General features: G+C 37.8%; 1 protein-coding gene across 4 annotated transcripts in view; it reads left to right on the top strand.

Moving 5' to 3' along the window:
- LOC139468159 (lethal(2) giant larvae protein homolog 1-like) overlaps positions 1–22,563 on the top strand; it is a 206,068-nt gene that overhangs the window by 166,815 nt on the left and 16,690 nt on the right. For 2 of the 4 annotated variants that reach the window (XM_071249943.1, XM_071249946.1), the window contains one exon: positions 4,098–4,156. The exons of the other annotated variants lie outside the window; for them this stretch is intronic. In XM_071249943.1, the coding sequence (XP_071106044.1) occupies positions 4,098–4,156 (59 nt within the window). The remainder of the gene's footprint in view (positions 1–4,097; positions 4,157–22,563) is intronic. 4 annotated transcript variants of the gene reach the window in all.

Genomic DNA, 22,563 nt, shown 5'->3' with positions numbered 1-22,563 from the left:
ACACAGAAACATAATATTTCCATGGAAACAATTTTGACATAATTAGTTTCAAATAACTATACATGTGCAATGATCCGGTTCGGCCCAATTCTAGGTATGTCATCCTCATACCCGTGCTTGTGGGTTTCACCGAAGTGGTAAACGTCTGATACCTGCATCATTTTGGGCTTTCCTCCCACATTAAGCTGGCAGGCCGTGATATAACTGGAATAATCTTAAAAGCGGTGTTAAACCTAACTCACTCATATTTTTCAATTTTTTTACTTTTTTTAATTTCTTTTGTTTCTGTGGAAACAATTTGGAAATTCTTAGTGTCTTTCTACTAGACATAAAGCTACTGATTATTCCTTATTGGTACATCTACTTGCACAAATACAATATATCATCTAAACTGCTGTTACAAGTTCAATAGTCTCTCTGCCATAAAGAGTCAACATGGCATCAACTGTAATGCTGCTTCCTTAAAGCATTTTCAGAATCTGTACTTGTATTTATTTTTTTTCATATTTGCAACCCATTGGTGTAGTAACAACTTGAATTAATGTATCAAAATAAAAGAGGGGAGACATCTGTTTTTATGAGTAAAAACTCATTCAAGTCGAATTATAATGGAATAGAATTGCACGATAATAGTTTGAAATTTAGTTTCTTTTGAATACAGGACAAAATGTGTGTACAGGTGACTGCTTTGTTTTACAAGACACAAGTCAACACAGTAACAGTGCATAAATAAAATACATATTCCATCATCTTGTTTTTATAGTTTCAACTTTTATGAAACATGTTAAATAAAAATGGGGGCTCTGGTATATTACTGGTTAGTTTTTATGTATTGAACAGTTTGTAAAGTTCTACAAACTGCATATGACACTTTATTCCAAACTAGAAGTTGTAACTTTATTATGGTACCTCAATGAAACTTTGTACTTGTCTTCCTTAGAGTGGGGTGGAGATCCGAAAAGCTGGTGAGTGATCTATGTATTAGGTCAAGGCCACTGCAGAGGTCATTCACAAAGTATCTTTGTCATTTTAATGTTGAAAAGTTGTCACAGCCAAGTCAAGAAGTATTCACTGTAGTATAATGGAACTTGGTACATGTCAACCTTAGTTTCAGAGTGAAGGTCATATGTAATAAAATTGTTTTCTGTAGATATTATTTTTAAGTTGTGCACTTGTAATTGTATGCACTTTCTTACTAAACTAGCTACATGTGAGCATGATGTGTAATGATTTCTGGGGCAGCTTCTGTTTTTGCAAGTACTTGCAAACACTATTCTTTTTAGAAGTAATGTCATTATAACAGATGTTCATATAACATACAGTCAAGTCCCATCAATCCGTCATTGTTGGTTGCATATGATTATGTTGGATTAACGAGTATGTCAGATAAACAAAATGAAGTAGTATCAACGTTTGTGATCGAAAATCGGACAACTACACAATAGATAACGATACAAACACGTAATACCGTATTCGACGTAATAAGTGCCCCGCTCTAATAAGTGCCCACAGCGTTATTTGCTAATGTAATGGCTAGTGAACAATCCCAGTTAGCACCCTTTCCGATTGATCAATGCACACAAGATATATTTATTCATGTATAATACACACTCGTTTGTTATATGCACCCTTAATTATGGGCAATTTAATTCTCGAAAATATATCTGTCGAGTATAATACACACAGATTCTTCTTTCATATCATTTCAGGCTGTCAGCATAAACCACAAAATTTACAATCTTTCAACCTCGTTTTTAATCTCACCAAAATTATATTCTAAAAAGAGCCCCCTATTTCTAATTTCGAGAGCGCCCTGGGCGCTTATTATGTCAAATACGGTAAAACATATTCATGTTATGTTACATTGTTAGCGGAATATGTTTTCTAATCATGCAGCCTCTAAAGTTCATTGGGGGCACGGCTGGCCCAGTTGTCTGGTGCCGCGATTCGCTGTGCAGAGTTGTGTCCCTTGGGCACGCCAGAAACCTATGACTGTGGGTTCGAATCTCAGTTCGCCCCAATTATGTTTCTAGGTTTGTCAGCACCATACCCGTGCTCGTGGGTTTCACCGAAGTGGTAAACGTCTGAGACCTGCATCACTTCAGGCTTTCCTCCCACATTAAGCTGACACGCCGTGATACTCACTCACTCACTCACTCACTCACTTCAACACAAAACAACTGTTATGGACTGTATGACTTATTCAAAATACTTTAGACCCGTGAAGATTCCGGGGTAGAATAGGTCTTCAGTAACCCATGCTTGCTGTAAAACGTGACTATGCTTGTCGTAAAAGGCGACTAACTGGATCGGGTGGTCTGGCTCGTTGACTTGGTTGATGCATGTCATCGATCCCAATTGCGTGGATAGATGCTCATGATATCAATCACTGGATTGTCTGGTCCAGACTTGATTATTTACAGACCGCCGTCATATAGCTGGAATATTGCTGAGTGCGGCGTCAAACAACAACAAACCAACCAACCAACCAACCAACCAAAATACTTTTAGAAGCATAGTCTTGAATGGAAGTCGCCAGTTTGAAACTGGTACCGCAAAGCGAAAAATGCTTTCTAATCAGCTAGCGTTGACTTCCTGTTAGTTATTTCTTTGGTTGGTCATAGTTCCCGAAAGGTTGTTCTGACATGACCTGTAATGGGATGTCCTCGGTGATAGCGAGAACTTGTAACTGATTTTAATGAGATTAAGATAGTCCAAGCATGTGATTAATCCTGTTGTCTTTATTTAAAGCATTACTTGTTTATTGTTAAGCAAGTTTATCTCTGCAGCCATTGTAAAATGCAGCTATCAACCGACTCATCTCGCATCAAAACATGGGCTGTGTACTTGCGGGCAGAGGGTCACATAGTACGCTGATCACAGTGTCAGATCAACGAGACTGAAGAATGAGTAATTTCGGTAATTCATTGCAAATGAGGTGTGTAGGAGTCGAATTGCGAGACTGTCAGATTAACGGTTCTAAATAGCACTGATTTAATCGGTTCCCATCATTAGTGTCGGATAAAGCCGATTGTCGGACTAACGAGACTTGACTGTACTTGCAAAAGGAATATGATGAGGTCAGGTATTGTCTGAGAAATGCATTTTTGTTCCCCATTTGGGTAGCTTAGAGGCATGTTAACTTAACCTGACTGTAGTAAACATGTGCATCACCAAACCAAAGGTAGTGGTATCAGACTGAAATGCATTGGGGAATGTAATTTCTGGGGTCTTCTGGAAATGGCTGTAGAGGGGCAGCCTCTGTTTTTGCAAGTACTTCCTATTCTATTCTAGATAACTAGAAAATTCTGTATCAGATTCATTGATAAAATGGTGTAAAGTTTGGAAACCTGAACTTTTGTGTGTAATGGGCAGTTGTAGAATGATAGGTGTAATATGCCTGTTAAACATAAATGTATTTGAAGATATATATAAGGGCATCTAGTTGCTAGCTAAACTGGTGACTTGGTAGGTAACAAGGGCATATCTTATCTGTAGCTGCCAACTTAAGCATGAAGAGCTCTATATCTTGGTTCTGTGAAATATGTGACAGGAAGAATATACATTTTTATGTGAAACATGACTTGCGACTGGACTCTGGTTTAAAGTCCTAATGCTGAAGACATACACTTACAGCTTGGAACTTTCATTTTTCTGGTCATTGTCATGATATTATGGTCAACCTTTTGGATCTACCACAAAGGTTTTTGTCTTTGTTTTCTTAAATAATTTCTTTTATGCTGCTTAGGTTAGCCTCGTGGTTAAAGTGTTCGCTCGTCACACCTAAGACCCGGGTTCGATTCCGGACATGGGTACAGTGTCTGATATAGCTGGAATATTGGTAAATCAGTGTAAAAACATACTCACTCACTGTAAGTGACTACTTATTACTGGTTTCAAGGTGACCCCACATCACCCAACACCATCAAACCCCTGCAACACCCATCACCTGAAGTGGATAAATAGTTCTCTTAATTTCATCAGACATGAGACTCCCAGCTTTGAAGTCATACTTCCTACAATGGAAGTGACATGCCATCTTATTGAACATGCCACCTCATGATACTAAGAAATTTATTGTTTGCTTTGTTCAACAGCTTTGAATAACAGTAGAAATGTGGACGATGATACAAAGGCTGAGATTGAGAGAAAAGAGGTGAGGAAAGACATTCTGTGGATGTCATTAATAAGAAGCAGTTACCCCTTGATCAGTTCATCTTTCATTGTTCTTTGACAATACCTACCATTTCAAGTCTCATAGTTCTCAAAACCAGGTGACTCTCTGCACAACTAAATTACCTACTAACTTATATTTGCTGTTTGTACTAATTGTTTTGACTCAAAACGTTGACCTATTCAGGCCCACTGTTTGGTGGTTTATTACAATTTGTGTCTTTACACCCCTTTGCAATGACTTACTTTATAAAGTCCTTTGTGGGGATGCTGGGACAGCGGACCTAGAAAATAATAACCCCAAAAATTACTGCCAAAATTTAACTGAATGCATAATTAACATAGCAAAGGATACTATCCCTTACAGAATACCCAAAATAGGGTGACCCAAGATACAGTGCCGTGCCAGTTATATTTGTACAATCCATAACGGTTTAACCGTCGAATATTTTACGAGCACAAAACTGTTTCGCGTAGCGTCAATAATGCTCGGAACCATGTTAGATTTGACACAACGTCACTTTGATCACGTGACCGTCACGTGATGTCCTTCGTCTGTCGTCTGCTGTTTTGATCAAAACATACGATAATCAGTGCAAACATGGGGAGAAAATCTAAGGAATTGAGTAGTGATGTGAAAAGAATAGCGTTAAAGTTAAAAGAAGAGAGGAAAAGTTATCAAGCGATTACTGACCTGTTGGGGGTTCCCATGTCTACTTTGGGTAGTATTTTTGCTAAATTTCAGTGAACGCGTTCAGTAGAAAACATCCCAAGACAAGCTAGACAAAAAAAAGTTGTCAGACAGAGATCGCACCGCGCTGTTCAGACTCATTAAAAATAATTGACAGAGACCTTTGAAGGACATCACTGGTAATTTCAATTCGGTGTGAGACCAACCTGTCGAAACGAACAATCCAAAGGGAATTACACCGGGAAGGATTTTATAGGCACATCACGAGAAAAAAAGATGGTTGTTAGGGGGTGAACAGAAGAAAACGTGTCTTGTGGTGTCGGAGTATGAGGAAAAAAACTGTCAATGATTTTTGGAAAAATGTAATCTTTACTGATGAGAGTCAGGTGGTTATTGGAAATAATAATCGTGTATACATTTGGAGAGAGGAAAATGAGGCCGATCGACCTGAGTGCGTGTGTCCCCCTCGAACCAGGAAGTTGAGTTTGATGTTGTGGGGGAGTATCAGTTATCTGAAGTTCTGACTATGAAAGGGCATCTTACCAAGTATTAAGGTATGTAGATAATTTTTTCATTAATAAATGACGCTCTGTAAAAGTCAATATGTAAACGAATGGCGGCCATTTTGGCTCGTACGAATATAAATGGGAGGGACTGTACCTTGGTAGACTGAGGAAATATAAAAAAAAAAAAGAAAGAAAGAAAAAAAAACAGTAAAGGGCATTTGACAAAGCTTAGTGAGATTGTTCGCATCTAAAACTAGCACATCAACTAAATCACCAAGTACAAAATCTAGTCCAAACGGCAAAGGCAAAAAATTGGAAACAATTCTGCTAGGAAACATCAAACATAAATTATTCAACAAAGCCTAAACAAAAAGCAAACAACCTAGCAAACAACCTAGCAAACCAATTCTCAGCCATTAATAGCAATAGCAATTTCAGTGAGGAGTTAAAAAAAAGAAAGAAAATAAATTCCACAAATTACCCAAAGACAATAACCTAGAAATAAACCAACCATATACAATAGAGGAATTACTCTATGTCTTAAACAATTGAAAGGAAGGAACAGCCCCTGGACAAGATCTAACTTCATACCAAATAATTAAGCAACAACCCCAAAACCTTCTGGAATCCCTTATCTTCCAAAATGGTCAGGTTCCTACAACATGGAAAGAGGCTCTAGTCATACCAATTCCAAATAAACCCTCAAACGAGTCCAACTCTTACAGACCAATCTTACTAGCCTCAAATTTATGCAAAAGAATGGATGCAATGGTCCAAAATAGACTCTTAACACTTTCAAGACCAAAGTAATGTAATAAACCAGGATCAAAGTGGATTCACCTCGGGCCGCTCAACTTAGACAACCTAGCTCGCTATGAACAGGACATTAAAACAGGCCAATTAGACCAACAATACGCAATAGGTATATTCCTAGATTTTTCTTAAGCTTTTGTTGTCGTGTAGCATAACTGGTTAATTCAAAAACTCCAAAATGCAGGACTGAAAGGACTAATAATAAATGACATACAAGACTTCTTACCAAATCGCAAAATAACAGTGGGAATGCTATCACATGAATGTCCCCTAGATAATGGTACACCCAAGGGCAGCATGCTAGCCCAACACTATTCAACATCATGATTAATGACCTATTCGAGGGAATATGTGAGTCATTATAAAAAAATGACAGAATTTGAAGATTGAAAAAAGATATATCCAGTCTCTCAAAAGGAAAATTTTATTTTCATATTTGCTTTTAACAGCGACTATAAAGTGTGAAAATAACAAATTGCAACCTTACAAACATTTGGCACAATATTTTTTAAATATTTTATCCTCTAGCTGAGGTGGCAAATGTCTTTCCCGTAACAGTGTTAAAATTGGTCAAGATTAAGTTAAAGAAGTTTGCGCGATTAGAATAATAACTTTCAGAATCTAATAAAGTAATGATGTTCAGTTTTAGATAAAAATGGAAATAAGAATAGTTTAAATAAGTGAAAAAATCAACTTGTCATATCATTTCACATATATTGGTTAGGATGTGTAACAAACAAATCTCAATGGTTACCAGATGAGCCAACAATACATTCATCTGAATCAGTTATATGTTAAAGTGGAATCACAACTTTCACCCTTTTGAATGCTTGTTTCAGTCAGTTTGTCAATTTTGAGCTAAAATATTGCTGTGTTACGGGAAAGACATCTGTGTTACAGGAAGGACAGAGTGTCACAGGAAGGACACTTTGATAAAATAGTTATGACCTCTCCTCAGATACTAATGTAAACAATCTTTTCCAGGTACTGTTCTAAAAAGAAAACATACATATATTCTTCATCTCTTAAAATAAACATGAAACTGAATGTGAAAAACTGACATATCATTTCAAACATGGTAGCTGTTATGGGATGGACAATTTTGTTAAAGAACAGACCAAATTGTCCAAAGTCCTAAATTTATTTTCTTCAGCATTTCACAATTTGTAAAACTGAAACATAGTGATGAACAATTAGGCCAACAGTAACAAGAGAGTAAAAAGCGTAGCTATTTCGTCCAGTGTTAAATGATATATGTTACAGGATGGATAGAAGATAAGCACTGAATTCTCTGTAATATGCCATGCTAAAATGCTCTCTGAAGTATTTCACCTCTCTGTGAAGGCATATGTCAAAAACAGAACCCTCACTGTATTACCATTACATGTATGACAATACTTGTGTTTGTCAGCTATACTCCTTGTCATTATTTTCATAGTGCTGTCTTAAAAATAATTTTAAGGTTTATTATGTTGACACAAAAGCACATACCTGTTTGGGTACAAACTCTCAAGACATTTTTGGTACAAAAAGCACATTTCAAATACATTTCGTAGAACACTGAGTAGTATAGGTAATAGGGGTTCTGCCGCAACTCCACTAGAGCTGGATTTATAAACCTATACTGCTACTACAGATGGAATTTTTTATGCCAAAATGATGATGCGATTCAATGATAGTCATGAGTTTAAGTTCAATTGGCTCTAGCTCACCAATACCTGGGGCCAATCATTGCTTCTATTAGTATAAAAATGATGATGTGATTCAACGAAAGTCGTTTTAAAAGAAATATCAATATTAATTAATAATGAATAAAATTTACTTAAGCCCACGAGGATATTGGAAAGGTGTAGGAGCAATAAAAAAAATTAGCCACCGCGGCTAAGGTATCTAAAGATGTAGCCAAGGATTGGTTAAAGAAACAAGCCATGTGGCAAATATACTTACCGGCACCGCGTTATATACCGAGGAAGAAGTTTGATATTTTTACAACGAATGAAGTTCATCAGACTGACCTCTTGTTTCTTAAAATACACTTTAACAGTAGTGGATGTGGCTAGTCGATACAAAGAGGCTGAACCATTAACCTCGAAAGATTCAACAGAAGTAGCTGATGCACTGAGCCGCATATATAAACGTAGACCGCTAAAATGGCCTAAGCTATTTCAAGTCGATCCCGGTCGCGAGTTTATGGGATCGATAACTAAACTGTTAACAAAGCACGATGTCGAAATCAGGCGTGGTGAAAGAGAGGCCCACCGCAGTCAAGCTATCGTTGAAAGATTTAACAGGACATTAGCGGAACGTTTGTTTGGCTATCAGTATGGGATCGAAATGAAATCCGAGCGATTGAGATCAACCGAATGGGTGACACGATTATCAGCCCTTGTATCAGCGCTGAATAATGAAGTAACGAGATTAATAGGGAAGAAACCATCCGATGCTATTAAAATTAAATCCGTGACTTCCGAATCTTCAGCACCGAGGAGAGGCAAAGAACGAAAACTTCCGGATAGAGTAAGGGTAACATATTTATACCAGCCCGGTGAACTCGAAGGAGGCCTACGTCGCGCAACCGACCCCATATGGTCCCTTAAGACATATAACATTAGTCGTTTGGTTACGAAAGAAGGAGAGCCTATTCTTTATTATCTTCATGATGGACCTGGTAGGGCATTTGTATGAGAAGAGTTGTTCATAGTTCCCGACGGTACGGTATTACCACCATAACCATAAGCATTGGTAGTTACACCATCCTTATCAATCCATCTCTTTGTATCTAAGGGGGATAATGATGTCTTGTTCATTCTTAATCCATATATCCTATGATTGTAACTTCTTAAAGAGTTCATCTCGTGTTTGAACGTTCTACCGTTGAATAATGATTCTTTATACTGTTCGTGTTTGATATGGTTTTTTACAACATACTTCTTAACGCCCTTAGCTTTTCTTATCTCCCCATTATCAGACTTTTTTATAGAATACATCTTAGGTCTTAATCCTACATACTCCGCTATAGGAGTCCCAGCACATTCATCCTTCGTCTTACCTAACACCTTTTTATTTACTACGCTGTGCAGTGGATTATCTTTTGGGTAATCACTCGTGTCGTACATATCTATTTTTTCTGCCATATCTTTATACACATCCTCGGTTTGTATTTCCATCAACAAAGAATCTGTGTTGGTGTATAACACCTCGCATCTAACGCCGTATTGCTTCTTAAGTTCGTTGTAATAAAAGTCATACATTAAGTGTTTTGACAAGTCAAGAATACTCATACCGACGTACACCGGTCTGTTGAATTTTATATTACTCTTCTGCATATGCAACGCGGCTAAGTCGTTATCGAATATCTTGCTTCTGTTAAAAGCCGGACTGGCTATAAGTTTCCTGAGTCTTTCTTCCTCATTAGATCTGACTAATTAAACATCAACGCGCTTCTTTAGATTCTCCATAGTTTTACCAAATACTGAGTTATTCATGAGCTTATACAGATTCTTTTAGAAATCGCTGGTAGCTATCTTTCAGCCTTATATAGGGCTCCATCCAAGGGCTTTGATCAAACTTTAGAACTCTGTGTATTTTCTTTTTCTTCATACCTAACGATAGATACAACTGGAGATTTCTGTAGTGAACTATATATTTTGTCTTATCCATCAAATTTGGTACGAGTTTTTCTACGTTAGCTAACCTACTATTACCCATCAATGAACGTTCATATTCCGACATCCAGTCTTTATTAACCATTAATCTTTCTGGAGCTAGCGGATAACTGTTATGGTCTTTATGTAAGGAACTCGGATATTCCAAGTCAACATCTAGTATGTACCCTTTATTCTCATCATTATTATTGATATCATTCACATTGACCCATTCAAAAGCACCCATGGGTAAAGGTTGACTCATAGCCCATCTGTACAAATTGTTTGCGTCGAGATATAATATGTGCGTGTCTGGTATACTCAGATCGTATCCTTCCACCAATTTATTATTAGCCTTAGAATACCTTTCCGCCGTCATCGATATACCACCTCTTAATCCTTTCTCAATAAACAAGTGCATATCGTAATCTGTGAGTAGTTTTAGTTCTACGCCGGTCTTCTTCAACAATGCATCCCACGATAGTCCAGGACTGGAATAGTACCATGCCGGGTCCAAGCCGTATTGTTTTAAACACGTCTTTCTAAATATCTCGAATATATCGGTGAGTAACAGTACATCGGTTTTTAAGTACAGATCGTGATAATCACCTAAATTCTTACAACCTAATTTATCCCAGACCCTCAGAGCGTGTTCATAATCGGCATCTGTTATTCTAGATTCCGTTAAGTTACTATAGAATGATTCGAGGGGTGGTAATTCAGTTTCTTCGAATCTAGACCAATCATCCATATATTCGTAAGGATATACACCTTTTCTCAGCAACAAATGACGAGTTATCTTATCTGTATATTGATTTGTTATCGCGAAGTCATCGGGATTGTTCGCTTTAGCTAAATTGTCCAGGGAAGATAACAGAAACTGTACGGAGTCTATGAATCTAAGCCCATTACTTTGCTTTATTCTAGATTTCCCATCCTTGTCCCTATAATGTATAGGTTTAGTCAACGAGAACGATATGTATTTTTCCATATTATTAGGAATGCACGTTAAACCGCCGTCGGTCTTTGAGATAGATTGCATAATGAGATGTGAATCATATCCTCTAAGGTTATGAAACACAACGGGGATGGGTATTGTTTGAGAATTCATTTTTAGTTTCAAGTTACACTCGTTATGAGCGGCTCCCCAATAATTACCCGTGACGTGACAATGATCTCTTACGGAATCCCCATCCAGGGGTTTATTACAAACGTGACAACTCGTTGACTTCTTGTGCGCCCTCCAATCATCTATCATCATACGCATGGGTTTCTTACACGATAATTTTTCCCTGATTATTCTCTCTTCATTTTGTAGATATTCTAGGAACTTTCCCGCTGCATCGGGACCTCTGTAAATCACGGGACTGTTTGTTTTCCCATCATACCTTACAACTATATATCCAAACCCACAAGGAATATGTTCTTGAGTTTTGTACGTAAAACTACTATCAGTATTGCTTTGGTTGATAAGCGCTTCGAAGTCGGCGTAAATTACGTACGGTACTGGCATTTGATTACAATAATGTTCAAATTTTAATATATTTTTTCCCTCTTTAGGCATATCGATCCTGATGGCATTCTGTCCAACACCTCTACAGTCTTCTTTATGCGCTTCTAATAGATCTTGTCTGCTGTACCCATGCAGGCATCTTTCGCAGAAATATTTCTTTTCCTTATGTTTTGTTTGATCGTATAGCACCCTGTTTAAACTCTTTATCCACGTATAATGATATTTACCATCTTTTTCGATCAGAAATGAATTGATTCTGGGAATATATTCCGGAGCGGAGCTTATCCTGTGTACAACAATTCCTTTAGAATGTCCGAAAACATTTATAGCTAAATTATTTTGCTTTTCCACCTTATCAATTTGTGATATTGGTGTAGGTTCGTCTATACCATCGAAGTTGAGTCCATCGTTTTGGGGATAGCTAGAAGGTCTATCCGGATTTTTGTCTACGGGGAACAATGCAGATCTTATCATCATTCTTAAACAATCATCGGATTTATTTTTTACGTTAATTATGGCTTTTTTCTTCTTATAATACAGGGGTTAATCTATATAAGATCCACCTTTGAAGGGCATATAATTCGCTATTTCTAAATATAAACTATCGATTCTATCCACACCCCAACCCGAACCTCTATTAGTCCAGCATTCTAAAGTTTCCTGTATCCTCTGAATTGATGTATCTAATGATGCGTCTATAGTATCGGATTCGGTTATAACTTCTTGATTGCTACGGAAATATGGTTCGGTATATTCGACGCTATCGTCTGCGTTACTTTTACTCAATGACATTTTAATCGTCAGCTGGTATTTTATACTATGTAAATCATCTAACTCCTCGTTAATTTTACTCGATATGATGGGCTTAATATCGTTAACATCCATGTTGGAATTAATATCCATCTTCCAACCTCTTAGATATTTACCAACGCCGGTGGATGTGGGTACAAATATTAATTCTTGTTGTTTATTCTCAACATCAGTATCATCATCAACATCATTATTATTATCTAGTAAAGCGATCAATTCAGCTCTTCTCATTCGAGAATAACCTCTCAGCCCACTGTTTCTCGCTCAAGCTTTGAGTTCTCTAACAGTCTGTGGTCTGTAGTATTCCAAACCGAGTAAGGTAATCAATTCAGCTTTTCTCATACGAGAATATCCACGTAGACCACGTTGCTTTGCCATAGCCTTCAACTCTCTGACAAAAACCATAGTGGTTGAATGGTAATCTGATTCCTGACCCTATCAGCACCGTGTTTCTTACATAAACAATAACGACCTTTGACCCCTATCCCGCATTCAGAACACGTATAGTTTATGTGTCCACGCTTGATGTAATAATTGTGTATACCTCAGTAAATTTCAACACAGCGTCGGTTACATAGAGTCGTCTTCCCCATGAGTGTAAACTTGCTGTTATTCATGGTATATACATCTATCATATCATTTGTCTAAATGCAAATCACATCTACACTAGGCGAGATATTGATTATGCTATTTACAGATCGCTATAACTAGGTCATGCATAGCCACAGCTGTGGTTATTTATGAGTAGCTATTGTATAGCTGAAAATCAATAGAGCAGTCAATCCCATAATCACAAATGTGACCTCTCGGTCTTTCTGAGCCTCTGACAGTGTATAAAACTGACTCATTGTTGGTCTAGGTATTGGGTCGAGTTTTTTCCCATAAACGAGGTAGTATTCGTGCATGGCGGATTCAACATGCTTAAACGATTGAATTGAATGTCCTTCCTTAATCAGTTGTTCATGAATAAAGTCTAATCTCTTCATTCTCTGCTGCGTATATTGTAACTGGGCTGCTTGGTATTGTTCTAAAGCTTCGTTATGTCTTTTACGCTCCTCTTCAACTTCTTTGGCGTTTGATTCCCTCATACTGGAAAATAAATAATTACTCCCCGAAAAAGCTAGAGCATTAACAACAGCTCCACCGACCATCATCGCAATTGATGCCATATTTATATGAATATAATATATTCAAATGTTTAATTACTTCAATATGTCTTCCGGGATAAGTCCTTGTTTGATGAGCATATCCTTCGTTGCCATTGCTAATCCAATATCCAGAACCATCATACCTATATCAAATCCATTAAAATCTAGCTTGGGAGGTGTGGCTTTAGTAATCATTTTAGCCATACGGGCATAGCCAATGGCCAAGCCGGTGACCACCGCTGAATGATACGTCGCGTTTACCAACATTTTACCGTCTGTAACTGGAGTAGTCATGCTTCTTATAGCATTATATGGGGACTAACCTCTAATTGAACTTGTTGTTGTATAGGGGGTGACGTTTTCTCTTCTCCGGTCTTATAAAAGAACCATACAGCCGCTATACCAGCAACTCCTACTAATGCCCATGTTTTAATAGGATTTGAATTATTTATTAATTATGCTTTGCGCGCCAGCCCTCCCTTTCTTCCTGCAGCTATTTTTTTGGGGTTCTTAGTAACTCTGGGTTTTAGTATTTTCTCATTCACTTGTGGTGCATCCTCATTCACACATTGTTCCGCAATCTGTTGTGGTTGCGTGTTCACAATCTGTTGTGGTGTCACCTGTTGTGTCTCCATTTATATTATTTAGTGGGCACGTATGTTTAAATTGACAATACCTAGCCGTTATTAAAGCTGTGGTGAGTGGAGCTAAGAACATTCCGAATCTATGATAAAACTCACAGCTCACTGAGCTTATAGCGTGTTCGATGAATGGGTCTTTCTCGAGAGATTCGCATAAATACATGCGATGTTCTGCCGGGATCGGGAGAAACGTACTAGCTACAACTGTGTATAGTTGTAATATAGATGACCCTATAGTTTTAGTCATTGTAGCTCCCAGTCTAGACTCGTAACGCGCGTACAGTTTTTTAATTTCTTCGTCGGTCATGTTATCAATTTTTTCGATGGTATAATTTTCTCCCAAATATTGGGAACATTTTCCACCGGCTACCAAAGCCGCGAGTCTTTCTCTATGTTTATCTGTAACTACATCAACATCAGATTCTTTGAGCATTTGTTCGATGAGTTCGTCGCATTCCATAATGTAATACCTAAGGAGATATTTCAGCCTAACATAATATAATATGACGTATCCAATACAACCTGTAATAATGAACTGTTGCGAAAGAATGATGATTTCGAACCACATTTTATGTCATATTAACCGCTAATGTTCAATTTGCTACATTTTTGCTACATTTTGCTATATTTGCTACAATTTTGCTATAATTTTACTATATTTTGCTAAGCAATTGCATAAGCAGCTGGTTGATCGGTTTTTAATACGAGTTTACAGTGCTTCGTTGCCGATAACAGTTTTCTGACTTTGTCACGTTCAACCTTGGTATAAATGACATCATTTTCGCGTAAACATTCCTCGAATGAATCTCGATCTTTGCAATGAAACAGCGCTACCCATTTGGTCTGCTCTCTGAGATCTTTCAGGACAGAGTTGTATTTTTGAGTAAGTACCCAAACGCTATGTTGAGTATGCCTTCCGGAGAATGCTAAATACGAAAGCATATCTTTCTTTTTTGTGAGTTCTTTACTCGCGCTGCAGTCGTCTATTACGAAAAGGGTTGATTCTCCTTTGTATTTTTCGTGACATACTCGGAGACAGTCTTGTAAACGATCGCCTGGATCAACTCTGTGTACCCCGTCGTCATTCATTACCCAATCTCTCGATAAGTATGTTTTATTAACGCTTATAGTCAGACACAGAATAATAATATGATCGAAAACGTCCCGATAATGACTTTGTAAAATATCTAGAATAAAAGCTGTTTTTCTACAGCCCGTTTGCCTGCATATGATAGCGCAGTGCGGATCTTTAGGTAAAAGATTATTAATAGATTGCTTGCACGAATCTCCCATTCTGTATATTAAGTTGCGCATCCATAATCACGTACAAATACATGTTTAATTTACCAACCGTTTCCTGGAGCTTCGTTATCTGTATGGTGACACCCTCGCTAGCATTTTCTATTCTCCTCCCACTGCCGTGTAGTTGGTCATCGTCCGTTGTTCGCATGTCGAGCCATAGCGCGTACTTCGTGGTGAGGTATTCACCCATCGATACACTCCCGAGAGACAGATCTTTCACGACCGCGTTAACTTCCGGAGAACGTTTTATAGAAGGAAGTTTTTTAATCTCATCCCACTGGTGATACGCTAGCATTCCTTGGCTATATAGTTGATTAGGAACGCCCTCGATAGTCAATTCTACTTTTGTAATCTTGGGATTGTAGAACTTCTCGGTATTTCTTTTAAATGCATCGGAGGGGTCCTCGAACAACATTAAAATACCCTTCAACGACCTCGTGGGGACGTTTAGATTGATATTCCACATCGTATCTTTTTTGTCCCTCGTGATATTTCGGTGTCGCAGCACGCGATCATACAAAATGGCTAAACTTCCCGAATACTGGTTACGAATTTGTCTGGCTAATTCGGGATCCGTTATCATATCGTACTCCAGCGAGATATTGTCAATGGAATAGCTAGCATCTTCAGCAGCTCTGATTACTCTACCGTAGTCGTTAAAAGTGAGTTCGTATTCTAATCTATCGCCTAGGGATGCTTGATAAAAAGGCATATGGGAATCTAGTAATTCAAAGTCTAGGGGAATATAGAATCTGTAACCTAATGCGTCGGCAACGGCCTGATATTTTACGACAGTACCATCACCACTAGAAGCATCTACGCGCAGTCTCAATGTCTTCTTATTACAAATACCTTGGTACTGTAAGTTTTCCCGCTCTTTATCCGTTCTCCAGAGATCCATGTAGCAATAGTATACATCGCTATCGTCGATACTCAAAACCTCATTACCGCTAATTTTAATGGCGATTTTCTTAACGATAGCACGACCTAAGTTCTGAACGGGCTCCCTGTTAATGTCGGTAGAAGTCAAAATAATCGTAAATGTTAGTCGGACAGTTCCCGGAACTAACACATCGTGTGCGCCGAGATTAGGAAAGCGAACCAGAAGCGTTTGATTCTGATCGATGGTACTAGGGTTATTAGTTATAGTAACAGACTGAAGAATTGCCTTGACCCCTAATGGATCTCAAAGTCTACGTTGTGGGTTTAACTTGCGTCAGTATTGCGAAGACATTGTTATATTGAAAACATGTACCCTATGTTTAATAAAAAAATGGCTAATTTTGAACATAATGACTTTGATCTAAGTACCTTTGATGACTTTGATAACCAGAATCCAATCGAAGATACTGATGAAACCAACTTTGGTGGCACGAATCTTAACGATGAAATTTTACAATCAACCGTCAATGATTATTACGATTCCTTTAAAGATGATAGTCCTATTGTTCGTGAATATTCAAAGTTTGAGATAGATAGTAAAGGAATATTGCGACTGCGTGGCGCTCCGGATATTGATCTTATGCATTCTCGTACTCGTAAGCCCCTAGCCTTGTCTACGATAGCTGCTAAACACGGCATCGGCACTGTTCGTGATGAATTAGGTTTTGTGGACTACTACCGACGACCAAAACTTTCCGCGAAGACTACTAAGGCTCTTCAGACTATGAGGAAAGAACTCGTTAATACAGATGATTTGGAAGCAGCCTCGATGGTGGCCTCGGACGGACTCGGAGAAATCTTAGATACCTATTACGATAATTCCACAATACAGGTATCGGAGTTCAGTATTAGGGAATTATGAGGTCTTGACAAGGCAATGCGAACAATGCGGGGAGAACTGATAAATGATATAGCCAAGCTATCCGAAATCGACAAACATATAGCTCAAGAGAAAACAAAACTCGAACAGGCGGGCGATGAATTCAGTAGACGCCGCGTAGCGGAAAGATTGCGTAACCTAGAAGAGGAAAGATTGGCCCGCCTCGAAGCAGCTTCCAGTAATAGAAAGGCACTTCGTTCGCAAATCAGTCGTATTCGAGAAACTATCGATCAAGTCCTCAACAATGATACTACACTGGCCGATAAAATTAAAACATTGTTCAGAGAACAGGGAATAACAATTGCCAGTATTTTAACCGCGTTGGGATTTATTATATCGACTTTGACTCTCTCGTTAACAGGTGGTAGCGGCGGATCACCGCCTAACGATAAAAACGGTATAAAAGAGTGGATAAAAAAACATTTAAAAGCATTAGGTTCAGCACTGGGAAAGCTAGCTAAGAAAGCCGCGGCCTCACTTCCCGGTATAATAGGGAGTGTTGTTTCCTGGCTATTAAATTTATTAGCTAAGACCACCACTTGGCTTAGTCAAAACTTGTGGGGGTTGATCGTAGCAATTTCAGGGTTGTTGTACGTATTCGCTAAGAACTATTTAACCAAATCATGAGTAAACCAACCGAGACTCCACCCACTACAAGCGCTGTTTTTTCATAGATATGTTGTTGATTTTTAGCCGCAATATGCGGTGACACTTGTGCATCAGTAGATGTTTGTGAAACATGTGGTGTTTGTGGCTTGACTATTCCCTTTTCGCCCGTGATCGTTTGCGTTATTAATTCGACGTTCATATCTGAATTTATACCTGGTTTTTGTTGATCGGTAGCGATAACAATTTTATTATTATAACCGATCACTTGACCGATCTTAAGTTCCATATTACTCGGAGACATGTATAGTCCCGGCGCATAAAACAAAGTCCACTTTGGATTGAGCATACTGTAATGCATCTTGAAAACGCTTTATAGACGATGGTATGTCAACTGGTGAATTAATGGCGTCCTCCACGTTTGAGACAAACTGTTTTTGCGCATCGAGCGCCGTCCCAGAACCGATAATGGACGTTCGTGTTTGCGATTGCGCTCCGAGAATTGCCCATACATAAGTTCTTATCGATTCATTAACTCTTACAAATCCTGGGTTAGTAAAATTATTTTCCGTTTTATCATTCCAAGCGTTTTCGGTATCGTTCATTTTTACAAATTTTGTAAAAATATAAATTAAACCACTCTTAAAACTCATAATATCTCCTCTCCAATTGTTACTATAAAGTTCCCAGCCTTTATACCAATCACCGGTTTTATGCCAATGATCATATATTCTTGCGTAAAGTTTGCTGGTGCTATACAACTTACCAAAATTAACTGGAAGTTTATTAAGTACTTTATATACATAATCGCTTTCTGCTTTGACGGATATTTTTTCCTCTGTGTAAGGTACACCTAGACCATGGTTTGCTCCTTTAATACGCCAATCTTTACTCGTAGAAACATTAAATTCCTGACAAAAACGCTCATACGCGGACCTATCATAATTATTATTTGTGGAATTCCATGCTCGATCCTGCAGTAATGGAGCATTAATTTCTTTAAGTATACGTCTAATCTGATAATACACGTGAAATGTTATAACAGACTTATTCAGTTCAAATCCTGGAGCGTAAAGAGATACGCCACATCCCGTTGTGGCACACCATACGGCAAAGTTTAACTGATTCTGCCAAAATTGCATCGGATTGTGAAACCAATCGTGCACCATTTTATCGCTAGTTGCCGTGACCCTGTACTTTTCAAAGATATCAGGGAATTTAACTAAAAATTCAGCACCAGAGGCAGTTACTATAATCGATTGATTAGTAATGTATCTCGATTTCATATTTAAGTTATGATATAGTATCATTGTATATTTAATATGTATGTTACACTCCCGGGAATAACAAATGGCCAGTCTATTGAACTGCTTCATACAATCGATAGCTCGGATGGACAACTCGAAGTAGCTCTATGTGATGTAACGTATTACCCGCGGTGGACCAATATAAGTGCTGCGAGAGGAAATAATGAGATATTTGTAATAGATGACCAAAATAGAATTAATAGAATTATTACTATACCTGATGGGTATTACAGCGTAAGCTCACTCAATGATGAATATTTTAAGTCTAATGAGAAATTTTTTAATACTATTAAAATTAGTATCACACAAAATGAGGCGACTGGGACAGTGAAAATCATCAATGGAAACACAAATATACTTATTGGTGAGAACTTAGCAATTACACTTGGATTGAATCGGGCAATAACATTACAACACGGCTCAACAGTGATTGCAACGAATAACGTACCTGATTTAGTTCCCTATACAGATTTGTTCATTCATCTTGATCAAATAAGCACGACGGATAATATTCAACTAGAAAGTCCTTCAACTCTGCTCAGATCTATTCCAGTGAAAGATGAAAAAATACAATATCGGTAGAACAGAATCTTTCTCGTTATTACAATATAAAAAATTGAAGCGTGGTATTATTTCAGACCTCAAAATTTCTGTATTAGATGTAAAACATCAACCTGTACATATAGGATACTTAAGTGTAACACTCCATATTATAAATAATGGTTGATTCCATATTTAAGTTATGATATAGTATCATTGTATATTTGATGTGTACGTTACACTCCTGGGAATAACAAATGGTCAGTCTATTCAACTGCTTCGTACTATCGATAACTCGGATGGACAACTCGAAGTCGCTCTATGCGATGTAACGTATTACCCACGGTGGACCAATATAAATGCTACGAAAAATAATAATGAGACAGAAATAAATGGTCAAAAATACATTATACCTGATGGATATTACAGCGTATGCTCACTCAATGATGAATTTTTTAAGCCTAATGGAATTAGTCTCACACAAAATGAGTCAAATGGGTTACTGATTTTAAATGCTGGAAAAAAGGATGTAAAGCTTTACAGGAACTTAGCATACACACTTGGATGGAGAGGAGAAATAACAGTACTCAAGACATCAGATCAGGGACTCAATTTACCGAATTTAGTTCCCTATAAAGAGTTGTGTATCCATCTTGATCAAATCAGTACAACGGATAATATTCAACAAGAAAGTCCTTCAACTCTACTCAGAAGTGTTCCAGTGAAAGATGAAAAATACAATAGCGGTAGAACGGAATCTTTCTCGTTATTACAATATAAAAAATTAAAGCGGGGTATTATTTCAGACCTTAAAATTTCTGTATTAGATGTAAAACACCAACCTGTACATATAGGATACTTAAGTGTAACACTCCATATTATAAATAATGGTTGATGCATCAGGCCCTGGAACGATAAGACAATGTAATACAATTGCGCTTTCCGATCTCGGAGACACGGAAGGATTCGGTAAACCCGGTACCAATGGTAAGTTATACGCTTTACACTTACACGATAATGTATACAAGCGGAAAGAAGTTACATTCACGGGTAATCTAGAAGATTTAAGCGATGTCGACGTTAGTAGACTCCTTAAAACCACTCCGTACAATATTATTTACAACAGTGAGAATAAATGGACTATGGTCGAAGCAAACATCAAGTGGCTGCTGAATATCGCCATTACCCCACCTTATGCGATGATGGGTAAGGGACATAATTTAACTAAGATAATAAATAGTGGCATCGTACTCGCGGCCTATATCCCGTCAAAACGAAAAAGTGTGTTAGTCACTCCCCTGCCAGAAAAACCAGGTCATATGTTATATAGTCGTCCGGCAATCCAAAATGTTAGTTTAAATTTGGTTACAGAATTCGATGATATTAAAGTTAACTTGAGTGCAATACCTAATATTTCTACGCTTATTATTGAAGTCTTGTTCGGAGATGCACCGGTAGATGCCTTCGAAATATTACCAGGTCTATCGATTAAATGGCTCAAGAAACACGAGCGTCAACGTTGCAGTATTATTCATGTTGGAGCATCACCCGTTACAACCCTCGAGGGGGTTCAAATTATTAAAAGTGACAGAATTTCTCTTTCTAAGATATTCTTGCCGTATAATATACATTTGATAAGGTTGATGTATACTCTCAAAACATTTAAGCAAGACCAATTAAAGACTATTATATATTCGTAATATACACTATGAGTTTATATCCAGCGCTCGATGAAAAGATGGAAACTGTTGATGGATTTCAATTACATCAAATAAGCGACATAAAACATCAAATAGAAAAGGATAGGGAGTTGAGACTTGGATTGTATAAAAAGTATCGCAGAGCCGTGAATGCTCTGGACGGAGTTGACACCGCTCTTGTAGTGGCTGGCATGGGACTCGGTGTAGCCGGTGTCGGTTTACTATCAACTATAATCGCCGCGCCTATCGTGCTCGGCATGGAAATAACCGCTGGAGTCTCGGGACTGGCAGGAATAGCGATAAAATTCATTTCATGTAGGTTACAAAAGAAAGCATTAAAACACGATAGTATTCGGATACTCGCCGAAGCAAAGTTGAACAGCATTGAGGATCATATTTCGACAGCAATGGCCGATTGTAAGATATCCGAGGAGGAGTTTCGTTTAGTGTTGTCGGAACTCACCAAATACAACGAAATGAAGCAGGAGATTCGATCAAAATCTCATAAGACCAATGGTATTAGCGAAGACGAGAAAAAAAAGTTCATAGAACAAGGGAGGCAACAAGTGCGTCAATTATTCCGTGCCAAAACCAAAGAACTGGTTGGAGATTAAAAATAAATTGCTTACTATCTTTTGATCACATTTAGACAAATGCTTACATAAATATATATAATAATGGAAAAAACTATTAAATGGAGAGAATTACCACAAGGTTTTTATTATATCAGTGATGTCAAACCAACCAAATACGGTTATCAATTGTTTCTTATCAATTTACAAGAAGAGTGTAGTTATATAGTCTGGTCTCCTAGTAAAATGAACGAAGAACTTAATAAAAATGTTGAATATCGCTTTATCGATAAAAATAATGAAGAATATTTTTATTACCATTTAGACTCATCTAAAGCAATGATTGGCCCAAGGTATTGGTGAGCTAGAGCTGAATCTCATGACTATCGTTGAATCGCATAATCATTTTGGCATAAAAAATTCCCCCAGTAGTAGCAGTATAGGTATATGAATCCGGCCCCAGTGGAAGTGAGCCAGAACCCCCATTACCTATAAAAATTTATATCATAGACTCCAGGTGGTGGTGAGCTGGAGTCAATTTAGTTTAATCTCATGACTATCATTGAATCGCATAGTCATTTACACATAAAAAATTCCCTCTGTAGTAGCAGTATAGGTATATGAATCCTGCTCCAGTGGAAGTGAGCCAGAACCCCCATTACCTATACTACTCATATATTCGTAAGGATATACGCCTTTTCTCAGCAACAAATGACAAGTTATCTTATCGGTTTATTGGTTTGTTATCGCAAAGTCATCGGGATTGTTCGCATTA

The sequence above is a fragment of the Haliotis cracherodii genome, unplaced genomic scaffold, assembly GCF_022045235.1.
Source record: "Haliotis cracherodii isolate W230 unplaced genomic scaffold, xgHalCrac1.p SCAF_2, whole genome shotgun sequence".
In the NCBI taxonomy this organism is placed as follows: domain Eukaryota; kingdom Metazoa; phylum Mollusca; class Gastropoda; order Lepetellida; family Haliotidae; genus Haliotis; species Haliotis cracherodii.
This window is presented reverse-complemented; position numbering and strand designations above follow the sequence as displayed.